We start from the raw sequence: 15,712 nt of genomic DNA, 5'->3' as shown, positions 1-15,712 counted from the left end.
GGGACGGCTGTGTGACGTTATAGCACAAGCTTTCGTGGACTCCAGTCCATGTCAGATGCGCTTCAATTGTCCACAGAGGTGTTTGCCACCAAAAGAACATAAGGAGAGGCCAATGGCCCACCTGGTCCAGCATCCTGTTCTCACAGTGGCCAACCAGATGCCTCAATGAGAAGCATCCAAGCAGGATTCGAGCACAAGAGCAATACTCTCCCCTCCTGCGGTTTCCTATAAGCATTTATGCACCACCATCTCATAAAATATCAGAGCAATGTACAGCACTGTGTACACGATGCCAACAAACAACCATTCAAAACAGTACAGTGGTACCTCAGTTTACATACGCTTCAGGTTACATACGCTTCAGGTTACAGACTCCGCTAACCCAGAAATAGTGCTTCAAGTTAAGAACTTTGCTTCAGGATGAGAACAGAAATCATGCTCTGGCAGCGCTGAGGCAGCAGGAGGCCCCATTAGCTGAAGTGGTGCTTCAGGTTAAGAACAGTTTCAGGTTAAGTACGGACCTCCGGAACGAATTAAGTACTTAACTTGAGGTACCACTGTACAGAATGTTTGTGAAAATGCCTGGCTAGAGATGTGTCAAAAGACTCCTTGTTGTCTTAGCCTTGGATGCTTGGAAGGAGAGAGCTGCCTCCATCTCTGGAAATGCTTGGGGTGGAATGTGGGAGGGGGCGGCAGCCTTGAGAGATTGCTCTCGGCCAGGTGATGTTTGGGTTTCAGGTTGCACCAGCCTCCTCCTCCCAGGAAGACATGCCCCAGTGAGATCATCCAGTGAAGCTTCAGGACAGACCAAAGGAAGCAGACCCTTCAAGACTCAGGGGTCAGCAAACTTTTTCAGCTGTAGGCCGGTCCACCTTCCCTCAGACCATGTGGGAGGCCGGACTATATTTGGGGGGGGGGGAAATGAATAAATTCCTCTGCCCCACAAATAACCCAGAGATGCATTTTAAATAAAAGGACACATTCTACTCATGTAAAAACACGCTGATTCCCGGACTGTCCGCGGGCTGGATTGAGATGGCGATTGGTCTGCATCCGGCCCCTGGGCCTTAGGTTGCCTATCCCTGCTCCATTCCAGACTTTAAAAAACAACCCCTAAAACAGCAATTTAACATGGATTTTACTATCTAACGAGACCATTGATCCATAAAATGAAAGCAATAATCAATGTTTGGTACTATAAAATAAATAAGACAGTATTGTAGATGATAAAGATTAAAATTATTTTTTTCCTTACCTGCACTGATGATAGTCATTGTTTGGATGGGGGGCTTTTATCCATTTCTGCAGTCACACAATCAGTAGCTGAACTGGGTTCCACAGCCGCAAAAGCAAACTAACCAAAAAAGCCTCAAAAACAAAAGCACCAAACTTAACCCGTTCCAGAAGTCCGTTTGACTTCCGAAATGTTTGAAAACTAAGGCGCAGCTTCTGATTGATGCAGGCGCCCCAGAAACAATAGCCGACAGCTGCGTTGGATGTTCAGCTTCCAAAAAACGTTCAAAAACCGGAACACTTACTTCTGGGTTTTTGGTGTTTGGGAACCAAGGCGTTTGAGAACCCCAGAAACAATAGCCGACAGCTGCGTCGGATGTTCAGCTTCCAAAAAACGTTCAAAAACCGGAACACTTACTTCTGGGTTTTTGGTGTTTGGGAACCAAGGCGTTTGAGAACCAAGGTAACCAAGGTACCACTGCATATAGTTTGGAAAAGGACAGCCATATTCTTCGATGTTGATTCAAGATGATGAACCGAAACATGGCAAGTATCACCTCTTTTTCTCCATTAATGAATCCCTTTGTCCTTTAATCTTTATGTACACAGGTTCATTAGCCCTTATTCCAATTAACTGACCTTCCCTCTCCACTGCACATTGTCCTCACATTTTTAAGCATTACCCTAAGTATACAAGAAGAGGCCTTCTAGTTCAGTATCCTGCTTTCACCATGGCCAGCCTGATTCCTGGGGAAAACATTCAAGCAAGACTCCAGCGCAAGGTTATTCTCCCCACCTGCGATATTCCTCATCTGGAAATGATATTCAGAGACATACTGTGATAGGAATTTTGAAGTCTTAGATATACATTAAACGTTCATAAGTGTACCAACCAAGCACGTACATAGATCAACACAGCAAGACTGACCTGAAACCATTTTGATTCCCATACTGAGCAAATGTTTTCTCTGCAAGGTCAAAGGAAAATAGAAAAGCCTCCCCATTGTCTTTTCCTTCACAAATCCTGTCTTAAGGGCACATTTAAGATATGAATAAGTGTGAGCCTGTGACTGCTCAGGAACTAAGTATTTATCATTACAAAAGACTGGCCAGGCTCCCCAGGCAATCCAATCAAGTGACCATTAAACAGGTAACCTGTCAGACGAGATAAACAAAGCACTCAGATTTCTGCTGTAGACCGCCTTTTCTGTGATGTAGGTATGATGTATCTGGGAGGGTGATCTTGAGCTACACCCCTTCTGTGATGTATGTATGAAGTATGGAGGGGTGGTCTTAAGCTCCAGGGCAGGGAATTTAAAATGTCTATATAAGGCCTTGCACGCCAATATTCTGGGTTCCTCCTCCCTCCTGCGTGTGGTGAGGACCCTGTTGCAACAGATCACTAAAGACCAGGCTTACTAGCTGCTTCTCAATATTCTCTGGTTGGCCTCTGTTATTTTCTCCTACCAATAGGGAACCTACATAAGGACTCTATATGGGATCTTGGATACCCCATAAGGGGAAAAGGGCAGATTTTTGTTTACAACACTAGCCCTTGTCTGCCTTCACCATTAACTTGCTTAGTCCTCTTTTAAAGCCATCCAGGTTGGTGGCCATCACTGTTTCCTGTGGGAGAGAGTTCCACAGTTTAACCCTGTGCTGCATGAAGAAGTCCCTTTTTTTAATCTGTGCTGGATTTCCCAACATTCAGCGTCAGCGAATGTTCACCGGTTCCAGTATTATGAATGTGATAGGAATTTTATGGTCTTAGATATATGGCAACGTTCATAACCACACGTACATAGATCAGCACAGGAAAGCCAACCTGGAACCATTTTGATTCCCAAACTGACCAAATGTTGTCTCTGCAAGGTCAAACTGGAAAAGTCTCCCCATTGTCTCTCTCCTCACAAATCCTGTCTCAAGGATATGTCTGTTTGAATAAGGTGTGAGCCTGTGACCTGGCCCAGGAAATAAGTATTTTACCACTACAAAAGAATGGCCAGGCTCCCCAGGCAATCCAATCAAGTAACTTGCCAGACAGGAGATAAACAACAACAAGAGAAAAACAACATTTAAATTTCTGTGATGTAGGTGGGATGTATCTGAGGGGTGGTCTTAGGTTACACCCCTTCTGTGATGTATGAATAATGTTTCTGGGGGTGGTCTTGATCTAGATAATGGGAATTTCAAAAGTCTTTATAAGCTCTTGCACACCATCTTTCTGGGTCCTCCTCCTCTCCTGCGTGTGAGGGAGTACCCTGTTGCAACAGATCAATAAAGATCAGGCTTACTAGCTGCTTTGCTTCTCAATATTCTCTGGTTGGCCTCTGTTATTTTCTCCTACCAATAGGGAACCTATGTAAGGACTCTATATGGGCTCTTGGATACCCCATAAGGGAAAAGGGCATATATTTTTATTTACAACATGAGAGAGGGGGAACAACTTTATTCTGTCCACTTCCTCCATGCCTGGCACCACTGCATAAACCTTTGCCATGTTGTCTCACGCTCGCCTTTCCTCTAAACTGCAAAGTCTCAAAGCAGACTTCATTTCATAGGAGAGTCACTCTATTGTTAATCATTTTGGACACCGCTTTCTGGACCTTTTCCAACTCTACAATAATATTTTAGAGGCAAAGCAACCAGAACTGTACACAGTACTCAAAATGCGGTCGCACAACAGACTCACACAATGGCACTGTGCTATCGGCAGTTTTAATTGTCTTTCCGAATTATCCCTAGCATGGAATTTGCCTGTTTCACTGGGTTGACATCTTCACTGAGCAATCTGCTGTGAACCCAAACTCCTGATCCTGGTCTATCACCACCAGTTCAGGCCCTGTGAGTCAATATGTGAAATTAGGAATTTGTTTATTTTTTTGCACCCACGCACATCATTTTAAACTTGTTTGCACTGAATTGCATTTGCCATTTGACCATGCTTTGGTTCGGAGAGCTCCTTTTGGAGCCCTTCTGGGCCTCGCTGTTATTCATGCAGATGTTGGACTTCCCTCAGGCGTAGATTTCGCTAATTGACTTATGCACCTTGGCAAGAGAAAAGAGGAAAAAACAGTGATTGTAAGGCGGAGGTCCTAGACATGCTCAACTGGGAGGAAGCCCCACTGAAGTGGGATACATGTCAGACTAAGTATGCAGACTAAATGTGCTCGGGGGCAAGAGGAGGCAGCTTTTGAGAAGCGAATTCCTCCTTATCTAGGCTTTTAAGGAAATGCATTGTCTCCCTCCCTCTCTTCTCTTGAAGTTTTCAACCTCTTTTTTCCCCTGATGGCTGGGAGAGATAGTGGCTTTTGCTCTGTAGCGGGTTTTTTTTGCTAAACCATTTAGCATGGCATATGTGCCTTAGCCAAAACTAGGAGGAGAAGGAGGGGGACCTAAGTTTGGGTGGGTGGGGGGAACAAACAGCCTCCAGATCTAAGTTTATTGTTCTGGAGAGAGAACTGAGGTATAATTACAGGGTGGTGTGGGTTTCCCCCCCCCCCCTCCGTCTTTTACAGCCCTTTTGTGAGCCCCACCGGATTCCCTGCAGTTAAATTTCCCCGTCTTGCTCATTCAAGACCAAACGCATCCCTGGCTGCTGCTGCTGCAGCCTCGCCTCTCCAGAGGACCTGAAAACATCCTGGCTTGCGGAGCGCTTCCTGCCCTGCCAGACCCAGCCAGGTAAAACCTTATCTTGGGGAGGCTCTTCTCAAAGGGGGTGAAAGTCAGACGGAGGGCAAAGGGCCGAAGCAGACTGGGGGGAAGCTTGCGAGCGTGGAACCAGGCGCAAATTGCGGAGCTGCCGAAAAGGAGTTTGTGGCTCAGAGGCAGGGCAGCTGCTTGGCTTGCAGAAGGAGGAGGCAAGTTCGCACCCCAACCCCACCCCACGCCTCTCCAGGTAGGGCTGGGAATGCTCCCTCTCCACAAAGCCCTGGGGGGGACACTGCCAGGCTGGGTGGGCAATTCGGAGCCAAATGGACCGATGTCCCATCTCTTGCGGGGGCGCAACTAGTGCCAGCAGTGGCGTAGCATGGGTTGTCAGCACCCGGGGCAAGGCAAGTAATTTGCGCCCCCTAACCCGTGGATTTGCCCTAACCCCAGATGTTGCGCCCGGTGCGGCCGGCCCCCCCTGCACCCCCACGCTACGCCACTGAGTGCCAGCACCTTCCGTCAAAAGTTTGGGTGTAATCTTTGACACCTCCCTTTCTATGGAGGCGCAGATTGCAGCTATAACAAAGGCGGCATTTTCCCATCTCTGCCAAGCTAAGCAGTTGGTCCCTTATCTCTCTCGCCCTGAGCTCACCACGGTGATCCACGTGAAGGTCACCTCCAGGCTTGACTATTGTAACTCACTCTACGTGGGGCTGCCCTTGAAACTGACCCAGAAACTCCAGCGGGTGCAGAATGTCGCAGCCAGACTCCTTACGGGGTCTTTGCTGCAGGATCACATTCACCCGGTCCTATACCAGCTGCACTGGCTCCCAGTGGAGTACAGGATCAGGTTTAAGGTGCTGGTTTTAACCTTTTAACGCCTGCCAACCTAGCAGTTCGAAAGCACCCCCGGGTGCAAGTAGATAAATAGGGACCGCTTACCAGCGGGAAGGTAAACGGCGTTCCGTGTGCTGCGCTGGCTCGCCAGATGCAGCTTGTCACGCTGGCCACGTGACCCGGAAGTGTCTCCGGACAGCGCTGGCTCCCGGCCTCTTGAGTGAGATGGGCGCACAACCCCAGAGTCTGTCAAGACTGGCCCGTACGGGCAGGGGTACCTTTACCTTTACTTTAACCTTTAAAGCTCTATACGGCCTAGGACCCTCGTACCTACGGGACCGCCTCTCCTGGTATGTCCCACGGAGGACCTTACGGTCTACAAATAACAACACCCTGAAGATCCTGATACCCAGGGAAATTAGACTAGCCTTGACCGGAGCCAGGGCCTTTTCGGTCGTGGCCCCGGCCTGGTGGAACGCTCTCTTACAAGAGACCAGGGCCCCGCAAGATTTGACATCTTTTTGCAGGGTCTGCAAGACAGAACTGTTCCGCCAGGCCTTTGGTCAGGGTTCAGTCTGACTCATTTGTTTCTTTGTATAAGAACAAGCATGAAGGAGGTTTCCCAGCCTGCTCACAGGTCCTTATAATATCAGTGGAAATAGTTGGTCCTGGCGAGTATTAACCGCTTTCAATTTTAACTTGAGGATGGCCATTTGTCCAGTCTAATTTTAATTTTAATTTATTTGAAATAATTTTGGGATGCATTTTAATCAATTATTTGTTGGTTTTTATGTATATCGTGTTTTTATATGATGTTAGCCCCTCTGAGCCAGCTTTGACAGGGGAGGGCGGGATACAAATTATTATTATTATTATTATTATTATTATTATGAATGTTGGGCTTAGGGAACCATATGTTATGGTTCTCTTATGGAGCAACACATAGAATTTCAGAGTTGGAGGGGACCCTGAGGATCATCTAGTCCAGCCCCCTGCAATGCAGGAATATGCAGCTGTCCCATATGGGAATCGAACCTGCAACCTTGGTCTTATCAGCACCAGGCTCTAACCAACTGGCCAGAGCAGGCTTTCTCAACCTTCGCCCTCCAGATGTTTTTGGCCTACAACTCCCATGACCCCTAGCTAGCAGGACCAGCAGTCAGGGATGATGGGAATTGTAGTCTCAAAACATCTGGAGGGCTGAGGTTGAGGAAGCCTGGGCGAGAGGAAGGAAGAAAAGGTAACAAGCCTGGAAAACAATGCCTGAAATATCCACTGTATGCCAAATATTTAACTCTCCCCGCCTTCTAGTAGCACATTGTCCTCTCCCAGTGGCATTTCTGCCTGACTCCACTCCCCTGTTTTGCTGAACCCACTTTGTCTTCTTCCTGTTCCTTCTTTCTCCCTGCTCCCCATGTCTAGAATAGCACACCAACGCCAGTCGTCCCCTGCTTCTTGAACCCAAGCCCTTTTCTGTAAGTGCCATGGCATCAGAGACCTGGCTATATTTGCCTATGTGAAAACCTAATCAGGCATCTTCGGATGTGGGTTGGTGACAGTTGCACCAACGCTCCTTCCCTGCTCCTCCTTGCTTTTTTAAAAATTTATTCATTTTTCTTTTTCATTCATTACACACATCTCCTATTCCTAACATTTGCTATGCATTCCTTCCTCCCTCCCCTCCTGGGCTCCCCCCAACTTCCGCTTCTGGTTTGTTTCCCCTTTCACCCACTTTGCTCCCTCCTAAAAGAAAATAATGCTAATAACATATTTATACAATAACATCAAACCTAAAAACATAAAGATGAAAATAAGTACACCATATTGTTTCTCTATCTTCTACACATTTTCTAATACGAATGATGTGAATGTTTATTTAAATCCTGCCATCAAGTCTATAGACTTTCTTTGTTTCTGCAAATATAATATAAATGGTTCCCATTCTTTGTCAAAGTCACTGTTGTCTTTTTCTCTTAGTTTTTCTGTCATTTTTGCCAGTTCTGCATAGTTCATCAACTTCTCTTGCCATTGTTCTTTAGCTGGTATTTCTCCGGTCTTCCAATTTTCTGCAATTAACATTCTCGCAGCTGTAGTGGCATACATAAATAATGTCCTCTTTTCCATCAGTATATCTTGGCCTAAGATACCTAGTAGAAAGGCTTCTGGTTTTTTTTACAAACGTTATTTTCAACATTTTCTTCAACTCATTATATATCATTTCCCAATAAGCTTTTACCTTTTTGCAATCCCACCACAAATGATAAAACGTACCTTCTGCTTTGCACTTCCAACACTCTTTCTTTTTTATACATTTTTGCCAATTTAACCGGTGATATATACCATCTATACATCATTTTCATATAATTCTCTCTCAATAATATAAAGGTAAAGGGACCCCTGACCATTAGGTCCAGTCGTGACCGACTCTGGGGTTGCAGCGCTCATCTTGCTTTATTGGCCGAGGGAGCCGGCGTACAGCTTCTGGGTCATGTGGCCAGCAGGACTAAGCCGCTTCTGGCAAACCAGAGCAGCGCACGGAAACACTGTTTGCCTTCCTGCCGGAGTGGTACCTATTTATCTACTTGCACTTTCATGTGCTTTTGAACTGCAAGGTTGGCAGGAGCAGGGACCGAGCAACGGGAGCTCACCCTGTCGCGGGGATTCAAACCGCTCACCTTCTGATCAGCAAGTCCTAGGCTCTGTGGTTTAACCCACTGCGCCACCCGCCTCCCCTCTCAATAATATGCAATCTGTAAATTTCAAGTTTACTTTCCACAACCCTGCTCCTCCTTGCTTAGCCCCTGGTGTGGCTGCTTTGTGCTTCAGGCAGTGCCTCGATCGCACCCTCAGAGTCGTTTAATAGATAACGGCAGGTGTAATCATCTCATAATACTAATTATTATGAATGGCCTCTTGGGAAAAGCTTTGGAGAAATGACTTAAAGTTTATGGCTTGCTATACTTTAAAAGAAAATTCTATGAAGATGTTCTACCGATGGTACATTACACCAAGCAAACTGGCGAAAATGTATAAAACCATCTCAAATCTTTGCTGCAGATGTAAAGAATCAGAGGGAACAATGTATCACATGTGGTGGAAATGTAATAAAGATTTTTAAAAACTTTTGGGAAATCATCTCTAATGAGCATTCAAAAACGTTCAAATCAAAAAGCTGGGAGCCTTCTCGTTAGGTATTATTGCTGCAGACATAGCGAAAGAATTAAGAAAGGTATTTATGTACGCAACTGCTGTTGCGAGAATGTTAATAGCTAGACGGTGGAAGGGAGATAAAATACCAACTAAACTGGAATGGCAGGCGAACTTATTTGAATATATAGACTTGGCAAAGAGGACAGGGAAAATTAGGAATCAGACAAACCAAGAATTTAACAAAGAATGGGATTGATTCAAATTATATTTAAAAGAACATTGTTCTCAGATAAAATCTTTGACATGTTTTGAATAACTTCTGCAATGATATGTTCTACCAAGAATGTGGACAATTAACAATAAGTTAAAAAACATGCAATTATGCAGTCAACAAGATAATGATGGACCCCTATTGAGGATGACGGAAGTCCCGATATATGGAATAATTTTATTTTATATGCGAAAATTTCTTTGTATGTGAGGTGATTTGTTTTCTTTTCTGTTCTTTTGTGGTGGAGGGAACTCTTCCTTCCGGGTTTCCGGCGTTTGAGTACCAAGGCGTTTGAGAACCAAGGTACCACTGTAGTTCTCTCTTTCCCCTCCAGGCTCCTGATGGAGGCCCCGATCCCACTTGCTCTCCTCCTGGCCGCCTGGAGCTGCTCCTTCCCCTCCTCCTGCTCCTCCTCGCCCTCCTTCGCCTACCAGCTGGCCCAGCTGAGCAGCCGCCGCAGCAGCTGCAAGCCGGTGCCCAGCAGCATGAGCCTGTGCCACGGCGTGGGCTACAGCGAGATGCGCTTGCCCAACCTCCTGGGCCACGAGACCATGAAGGAGGCGCTGCAGCAGGCCGCCTCCTGGGTGCCCCTCCTCACCAAGCAGTGCCACCGAGACACCAAGAAGTTCCTCTGCTCCCTCTTCGCCCCAGTCTGCATCAGCGAGCTGGACGAGCCCATCTTCCCCTGCCGCTCCCTCTGCGAGGCCGTCCGGGACGGCTGCACCCCCGTCATGGCCGCCTTCGGCTTCCCCTGGCCGGAGATGCTCAACTGCAGCCGCTTCCCCCGGGGGAACGAGCTCTGCGTCCCGCCGGCCGGCCCGGCCGACAGGGTGCGGCTCCCAAAAGAAGGTAGGCGAGAGATGCGCGGGCCGGGTGGCCGGGGCGGGAAAGTCCCCAGGGAGGTACAGGGCACGGGGCACAAGCAGCCCAGTTCTCCCTTCCCTCTGAGTTGCCTTTCCCCCCTCATTGCTTCCCTCAGAGGGTTGGACAAGGACTTGGGAGACATGGGTTCGAATAACACACCCTGCCTCGGCCATGAAGTTCCCTTGGGCACACTTCGCTGTGTGATAGGAATTTTGAGGTCTTAGATATATGTTAAATGTTCTTACGTGTAACAACCAAGCACGTACATAGATCAGCACAGGAAGACCGACCTGAAACCATTTTTGATTCCCAAACTGACCAAATGTATTCTCTGCAAGGTCAAAGGAAAATGGAAAAGCCTCTCCATTGTCTTTTCCTTCACAAATCCTGTCTTAAGGGCACATTTAAGATATGAATAGGGTGTGAGCCTGTGACCTGGCTCAGGAACGAAGTATTTGTCATTACAAAAGACTGGCCAGGCTCCCCAGGGTATCCAATCAAGTGAGGATTAACAGGTAAACCTGTCAGACGAGATAAACAAGGCACTCAGATTTCTGCTGTAGACCACCTTTTCTGTGATGTAGGTATGATGTATCTGGGGGGTGGTCTTGAACTCCAGGGCGGGCAATTTAAAATGTCTATATAAGGGCGGATACATCTGGGTTCTGGGTCCCTCCTCCCTCCTGCGTGTGGTGAGTGAGGACCCTGTTGCAACAGATCAAGAAAGATCAGGCTTACTAGCCGCTTTGCTTCTCAATATTCTCTGCTTGGCCTCTGTTATTTTCTCCTACCAATAGGGAACCTAATGTAAGGACTCTATATGGGCTCTTGGATACCCCATAAGGGGAAAAGGGCAGATTTTTGTTTACAACAGCTGGCTTCTCTCAGCCCAGTTGTTGTTGGGGTTTTAAACGAGGAGGGGGAAGAACTGCGTGCTTGAGCTCCTTGGAGAGGCAGGTTGGACATATTATTTCCTTAAGCAAGTGCAATAGACAAAACAGAAACCCAAGACATAAAATAAATCAGTGCGTCAGTGAGACCCGGTCAATTGGGTACCTGCCCTGACAGATATCAGCATATGTATGCTGGGATTCAATTGGGAAAGGCAGCGTCCATTTCTGAGCACCTCAATTGAAGAAGGATGTTGAGAAGCTGGAAGGTGTGCAGAGAAGGGCGACCAAGATGAACCAAGGGCCCGGGACCCAAGCCTGATGAGGAACGGTTGAAGGAGCTGGGTATATTTAGGATATATCTCCTTTGCTCCTCCAGACACAGTGTGTGCGGCCTGTCTACATACTGAGATTGGGGAGAAAGAATTCCTGGAGAACGTCTGCAGCCAGGACTTTGGTGAGTCTCTCGTTCTGTGTGCTGGCTGGGGAAAAGTGGTGTTGTATGTCTGGGGAGAAAAAATCCAGTGAATGGAAAACCGCCCACAAGTGAAATGGCACTTCCCTCTCTTCTCCTTCAACCCCCAAATTACTGGGGGATCCCCAGAAATGGTTTGGGAAGTGCCTGGGGAGAGAAGAAGGAAAGGCCATTCATTCATTGCGCTCGCGAATGTTGCTCAACTGGCGCATTGACTCAGAATATGCTCCCATTACCAATTATTCCGCATCTAATTTTTGAAGCCACATTCGCAAGACGTTCGGCCAAATCCGTATGGGTTTTGTAGTTTCTTGGCTAGTGCTGCTTTTTTATGGTTCCCACTCCCACCCCACCCCCCGTCAAACCGATTACAAAACTGGATACGGGGTAAGCCATCATGTAGACACCCCCTAACAGCCATTATGCTGGTGCATTTGACAGCTTCGTGAACATCGGGCGGGTGGGGAGAGGTTGGGGTGGAGGCCACCCCAAAAAAGTCCTGCACGTTTGGTGAAGGCATACCCCACCCCCCCTTCTGATGTGAACTGCCCTGAGATCTTTAGAGGGCTGGTAGTATATTTGATTGATAGATAAATAAGTAACAGAAAACACCTCTCTGTGCAAACGCAGCTTGAAATGCAACAGTGGATGGAATGATACTGCTGTGTTTCACGTCACGAATGTGAATATAATCAGCATCTACAACCCTGCCTGCCTGCCCCAAATTAGCCATGGTTCGTGCATTGCGGGGGGGTGGGACTAAATGACCTTTGGGTCCCTCCCAACCTTGTAATTCTATGAGGAGCAGTGCCGGATAACAAGCTATAGCTTAGGGCTCCACTCTCTTGGGGGCCCCCAAAAAATGTAAAGGGGGGGAAACCTGCATGTACCTTTCCAAAATATAAGATAAAAAACAAATAAAATAAAAGCTACATACAGCAACAGTGTTTTGTGTTGTGTAGGCTCCTATGATGGAAGTCATGGGCCCCGCCTGCTCGCCTGCTCCCTAAAATATCACTGGTTTGCTCATTTCTATATAAAGGGTGCCTACATGCTGTGGGTTAAACCACAGAGCCTAGGACTTGCCGATCAGAAGGTCGGCGGTTCGAATCCCCGCAACAGGGTGAGCGCCCGTTGCTCGGTCCCTGCTCCTGCCAACCTAGCAGTTCGAAAGCATGAAGTGCAAGTAGATAAATAGGTACTGCTCCAGCGGGAAGGTAAACAGCGTTTCCGTGCGCTGCTCTGGTTCTCCAGAAGCGGCTTAGTCATGCTGGCCACATGACCCGGAAGTTGTACACTGGCTCCCTCGGCCAGTAAAGTGAGATGAGCGCCGCAACCCCAGAGTCTGTCACGACTGGACCTAATGGTCAGGGGCCCCTTTACCTTTACCTTCTGCTATTTATAATTATTAGTAGTTTGCATCATATATTTTCAGCTATTATTATTTCATGTTATAGCAAGATTCTAGAGACTAGATTAGGAGTCTTTGCAAATTGTGTTTCTAAAGGAACTTTTGTTATCGCCAAATGCCAATGTGTTTGCATTATTAAGTTTGTTGTGAATAAAAAATCATTTTAAGTTAGAGCTTAATAATTATTTCACTATTAATGTACTTCTTCCTAACTGTATTTCAGTTCCACAATCACTTTGATAAAATGCCTATTTTGTTATGTGGAAATGGCTTTAGATACCTATTGGGTCCATAAATGACCATATAGCATATATTCAACACAAAAAGCAGCGACAATTTTGTTGTTGACAAAGGACAGCTGGCCATATAAAGGGCCCCATTACCTTCAGGAGCTTAGGGCATCATCAAACCGAAATCCAGCCCTGGTGAAGAGGCATACGGAGTCGGGGTTGGGGGGGGGGAGTCCTAGCCAATGGCCACTGGAAATGGTACAGGCATAGCTGTCAACTTTCCCCTCTTTTTAAGGGAAATTCCCTTATTCTGAATAGGATTCCTCACAAGAAAAGGGAAAAATTGACAGCTATGGGTACAGGAATTGCAGGGGCAGCCCTTGACGGCAGGGAGCGAGGTGGGCAAAACAGGAGAGGGAAAAAACCCAACTTGCAGAGGAGCCTTCCCACTAACCCTGTCTCTCTCTCCCCCCCCCCCCCCCCCGCTTCTCCCTGTCTTCCGCAGCCTTAAAAATGAGCATCAAATCTTCATCTGCCATCGACGGGGACCTCCAAGTGACCCCTGACCTCCGGGGGCGCACCCTTTACAGGCAGGACGGCTGGTCGGAGGAAGAGCTGAAGAAGCCGGTCCTGTGGCTGACCGACGGAGAGGCCTGCTCCTGCGAGGAAGTGACGGCGGCAGGGCCTGGGTCCGTGGTCCTTGCCATGGGGCACAGGGTAGCTGGCCGGCTCGTCCTCTCCTGGGTCAGGAGGTGGCGGCGGGGGGAGAAGGAGCTGAAGAAGTTCACCAGGGCCGTGCGGAAAATGCAGTGTTAAGCAGAGGCGGCGGCATTTCCTCCTCCCCCCCCCCCCCGTCACCAGGTTCTGCGATTTAGCTTCTGCTGCGGAATTCCTGCATAACGGGGGGTTGGGATGGATGACCTTGTGGGGTCCCTTCCAACTTTGCACGTCTATGGTTCAAGCCAGACAATGCATTTAGATTTAGCCGGGCTTCTGGCGTGCCCCACACTCTCTCCAGGTGGTGTTAGGATATGGTACAGTGGTGCCTCGCAAGAGGAAATTAATTCGTTCCGCGAGTTTTGTCGTCTTGCGATTTTTTTTGTCTTGCGAAGCACGGTGTCGGGAAAGTTTTGGAAAAGCTTCAAAAATCACCAAAGTCTTTAAAAACCTCAAAAAAGGCTACCACACCACGTTCTATGAGTTGCTCCTCGAAGTCAAGTCGCAACTGTATTAACGGTGTTAAGAAAAAGGAAACAAACTTGCAAGACGTTTCCGTCTTGCGAAGCATCTCAAAAAACAAAAAACCCTTTCGTCTAGCGAGTTTTTTGTCTTGCGAGGCATTCGTCTTGCGAGGTACCACTGTATCTAATATTGGATAATAGTTCCAATATTTCTACCCAGATGCAACTTGGCAGAGGCAGAAGAGCAGAAATTATGCTCAGTTTCAGGCACAAAAGCAACTTCCTTTCCTAGCCAAAAGGCCTCTCTTGCTAGCCAGTCTCCAGCTCTAAGGTGCCACCATTCCAAACTTCCATCCGGATTAGAATTTACCTCTGCGTGGAAACGGCAGGGCTACAGATATTTGTTCCTCCCCAGCCTCAAATTTGTAGACTACTGGGGTGGGTGGGTGTGATATTTCTCCCGAAATCCAGCATTTTATACTGCGTGTTCGCATTTTGTGGCTTGTTTATCCACTAAAACGTTTGTTTTAACACATGAATCAATAAATATACGGTCGTTTGTGAACGTTCCTTCTTGGTTTCTAACGTTAAATAAATTGGAGTTCTTGTTATTAAATATACCAAGAAAAAAGCACACCAAGAACTCAGGCCACACGTAGTTGTTATCTCTGAGAAACATAGAAAATAACAGGATATATTTATCCGAAAGTCTTCAAACTTACACGACCCTTAAAAAAATTAGCTGATGAAGGTGAATACGTCGAAACAGAGCCCTGTCCTGGTTTCTGATCCATAACTGACTTCTGACTTCTCCTCAATGATTGAAACTCAGACCTTCACATCGAATCTGACTATGGACTAACATGAACTTATCTCTGCTCATAAACTCTTATCTCTAATTCTGTAACGAATTATGGTGTTATACATATTTTATGAGTTTGAGTTTCTAATCTCTGTTAGAGTTTGTAATCTCTATTTGAGTTTGTAATCCTTGTCAGAATACATACTTTTGAATGGATTAGTTTTTGTTACAATTGACTATTAATTTGCGAGTAGGGGCCACTCCCACTACTGAAACTTATATTGGCCTGAGTTCTTGGTGTGCTTTTTTTTCTTCTAAATTTTTTACTGATTTTCCAGAATTTTTCAACAAACAAACATACATTTTAGCTGTACTTAATCCAATCTTGGTAACATTGTTAAGTGACTTCCTCAAATCCCCCTAGCTGAATTTCAGGGTATTTCATTGTGACGGTTTTCCAAACCCAATTTTCTCATAAAATTAACTTAATCACTTAACATCTTTCTTCCTTTACATTTTAACTTTAAACATATTATTCTCTAACATCACATATTTAAATCCTAGGCCTTTCCGGTATTTGCAAGTTTTTCCAATTAAGTTATCTTAGCATATTTAACTAAATAGTCGTTGAATTTCATCCATTCCTCCTGGTACTCCTCCTCCTTCTGGTCGCGGACTCTTCCCGTCAGGTCGGCCAGCTCCGAAAAGTCCATCATC

The 15,712-nt window shown here is 46.6% G+C and overlaps 1 protein-coding gene across 1 annotated transcript; it reads left to right on the top strand.

Moving 5' to 3' along the window:
- Positions 1-4,491: 4,491 nt before the first annotated feature.
- On the top strand, positions 4,492-14,762 carry LOC114595499 (secreted frizzled-related protein 2-like). Its single transcript, XM_077926839.1, has 4 exons — positions 4,492-4,914; positions 9,477-9,991; positions 11,276-11,353; positions 13,518-14,762. Exons 2-4 carry the CDS (start codon positions 9,484-9,486, stop codon positions 13,826-13,828), a joined length of 897 nt encoding a protein of 298 aa, XP_077782965.1. The 5' UTR covers positions 4,492-4,914; positions 9,477-9,483; the 3' UTR covers positions 13,829-14,762.
- The last annotated feature ends 950 nt before the right edge of the window (positions 14,763-15,712 follow it).

This window comes from Podarcis muralis, chromosome 4, assembly GCF_964188315.1.
Source record: "Podarcis muralis chromosome 4, rPodMur119.hap1.1, whole genome shotgun sequence".
In the NCBI taxonomy this organism is placed as follows: Eukaryota; Metazoa; Chordata; class Lepidosauria; order Squamata; family Lacertidae; genus Podarcis; species Podarcis muralis.
Note: the sequence above shows the minus strand (reverse complement) of the source record. Positions and strands in the feature narration are given on the sequence as shown.

Coding starts and splice junctions, on each gene's coding strand:
- LOC114595499 (XM_077926839.1), top strand. CDS start 9,484: ATGGAGGCCCCGATCCCACTTGCTCTCCTCCTGGCCGCCTGGAGCTGC. Junction 9,992..11,275: donor GGTGCGGCTCCCAAAAGAAG/GTAGGCGAGAGA, acceptor TTGCTCCTCCAG/ACACAGTGTGTGCGGCCTGT. Junction 11,354..13,517: donor CGTCTGCAGCCAGGACTTTG/GTGAGTCTCTCG, acceptor TGTCTTCCGCAG/CCTTAAAAATGAGCATCAAA.